Raw genomic sequence first — 2,711 nt, forward strand, 5'->3', positions numbered from 1 at the left:
GCTGCTCTGTGGCTTTGGCATGAGTGGATGGATGAAACAAATCCATGGATAGGTCTTGGGCACTACTCGTTTCACCTTGGAGCCTATGGTTTGGAAGAGTTGAGCGCCTCTTAAATGCAAGTTCTTCGCATGGTCTTACAAAATAGAATTTGGACGAACCAGTTGCGCAGAAGAGGATGACCAAATTGTGGCGATTTCCCCCTATGTAACCAAGTTCAAGAATCGGCCTCGCAACTCCGCTTCAATTCCGCTTTACCACCCACATTTGGAATGCAATCCTTCCTTGGTTTGGACGACACGACATTGACACCTCCACATGAGCAAATGAAGATATCGTCAAAGATGGGAGGACCAAGATGGGTTTGGGATATGCCGCCACTCGGAAGGCCACACTTCCATGCTCATGCTCGTTTCATGGGAAGTTTGAAAAGAAAGAAATGCTAGAGTCTTCCGTAACAACGCCTCACCGCCAACATTCATCATTGCAAAGATCAAAGAGGAGGCAAAAATGTTGAGCATCGGCAGAGCCAAATTTGTGTGTAATGTGATATCGAGAGAGTAGGATATTGTAGAAACCGTAAGATTGTTCCAAGATATTTGTTTGAAACATCTAAACTCCTTATTTAATAAAAAATGGTACATCTTTTGCCTTGTTTTAAAAAAAAACTTCAAGAGGCAGCGCCCAAATTCAAGAAAGGAGAGGAAACACTAAATATAAGCCGAAACTGTATCAGCTCTACCTTTTTCGATAAAACGCAATATTTTAATATTAGGATGACCCCAAATACATTCAGTCTCTCCAATAACAACATATCATCACGAGCTAGCCAAGACAACGGGAATGCACATAGCGAAATCAGTTAAGGAAAATAATGAATGAATAAACAGAAGACGTAACTTTCAAGTGTCATAAGTCATAACTCATGCTGAAGCGAGCAATGTCATGGGCTGCACCTAAACGCATAAGAGTACAATATCTATGACCCTCAATCATTCAGTACGAATTAGGATTATTTTGTCTATGTAAACCTTGGCGTTTTCTCTCTTAAAAATATTAGCAATAATAATGAATGAATGAAAGAAAGTTCTTTGCTTTGACAAGCAAATTCAAATCCTTCTTTTTTCCGCAAGTATTTCTAAAGTTTCTATTGACAATAATGTTGACCTTTGGTGGCAATTTGTGAGTAGATGGTCATTTTTTGTTTAATGCTGGAAGACGCCTATGATGTCACCTAACATTTTATAAATACAGCGTGAGGGTGAACTAGCCTCCGAATTCTATTGACACCTTGATGGTTGCCATATGTCAACAATGCATCAACTGAGCTTTATGATGGTTTGCAGTACAGTTTCTATCGTCCCATTTTCCTTCTGCGGTTGATGCGGTCAGGGTACCGTCTCTGAAACATTTTCAGTTCAAGTACATTTTTCTTCTTCAAGTCAAGCGTTTCATTCCATCTGTCCTTCGAAGGGTTTAAACTCTACAACGGCTGATTTTCTGTGTTTCTCTCAACAGCTTCACATTTTTCTTTTACGATTTTTTTTGTTGGGAATGGGGACGCGTGTTACGTTGCACATGACATTCTCGACAGAGAGCAAAACGGCAGCATGAGTTAGACCCCAATTCCACCTTCTCATCAGCCATTAACAATGCCATCTAGAAAAACCATTAACAATGCTTCGCTGCATCACTCTCTTTTCGTTTTTCCTTGCTACCGGGATACACATGTCCCGCCCAGTAGGTAGTAGGTAAGGTAATCGTGAATTGATGTAGCCGTTTGTTTAAGAGATCTTGCAGATTGATAATAAACAAAGAATATCCATATTCAGAACTTATTTTCGAAACATACTACGATTCAGAAGCCAGGACTCATCTGCGCCACAAAGATATTAGTAGTATCTCATTCAACATTGATGGAACACAAAACTGAAGATTTCCATCAACTGTCAGTGCTAACAAGAACAGATTCCAGAGGAAAAGCAAGGCATAAACATAAGCCTGAAACAGGAGCAAGCATTGCCGATCTGCTCCGTTTACATACTACTGTTATACATCCACACACAAGCACGCACGCACACAGATATCTTCTTTGGGACCTCAAGCGCAGATGCTGTTGTTAGCCATTGCGCAGAGTGTCCAAGGCATGAATAAGAACTCTTTCAGCAGAAAGAGATCGAAAGATTCAAGACCGAGAACACCCGAGCCTCCTGAGGTTCCTGATGTGCTTGAGCACGCCCCGGCAGACGCGCAGCCTGAAGCTGCGGACGGCGACCCTGAGCCTCTTGAGCCGGACGCAGATCCTCGACGCCCTGACGACCCTGCACCCCCCGCCTCTCGACGATGCCGCCGCTGCCGGGCGCCTCGTCGGCCCATTCTTCTCGAGCGCCCTGTGGATCAGGAACTGCGCCTTTAAGTGCCGCGCCTCCTCGGCGTCCACCTTGTCTACCTTCGCGTAGCCCATCGGCGCAGCCCTCATGAGCAGCATGGTGATGCAGGGGCGAGCGAACGATGGGGAAGAGGAGAGGATTCTTGTGGTGATATTGGTAGGATACGAGCTTCTTCTTTGCAGCTGTATGTGTTGGAAGCTGGCCTGGGACGTGTGCCCATGTCCTCTGTTATATAGACAGGCCATGGACAGTGCAGGCCTCAGGCGGGGCAGCTGGGCAGGCAGGCAGGCAAGGCCGGTTCTACCTCTGGCCTCACATTTTCA

General features: G+C 44.9%; 1 protein-coding gene across 1 annotated transcript; it reads right to left on the reverse strand.

Moving 5' to 3' along the window:
* Positions 1-2,183: 2,183 nt before the first annotated feature.
* LOC124675540 lies at positions 2,184-2,486 on the reverse strand. Its single transcript, XM_047211622.1, has one exon. It carries the CDS (start codon positions 2,484-2,486, stop codon positions 2,184-2,186), a length of 303 nt encoding a protein of 100 aa, XP_047067578.1.
* Positions 2,487-2,711: the final 225 nt, after the last annotated feature.

This window comes from Lolium rigidum, chromosome 7 (genome assembly GCF_022539505.1).
Source record: "Lolium rigidum isolate FL_2022 chromosome 7, APGP_CSIRO_Lrig_0.1, whole genome shotgun sequence".
Classification (NCBI taxonomy): Eukaryota; Viridiplantae; Streptophyta; class Magnoliopsida; order Poales; family Poaceae; genus Lolium; species Lolium rigidum.

What these genes read in the sequence shown, in the direction of transcription:
- LOC124675540 (XM_047211622.1), bottom strand. Translation starts at nt 2,486, where the DNA reads ATGCTGCTCATGAGGGCTGCGCCGATGGGCTACGCGAAGGTAGACAAG.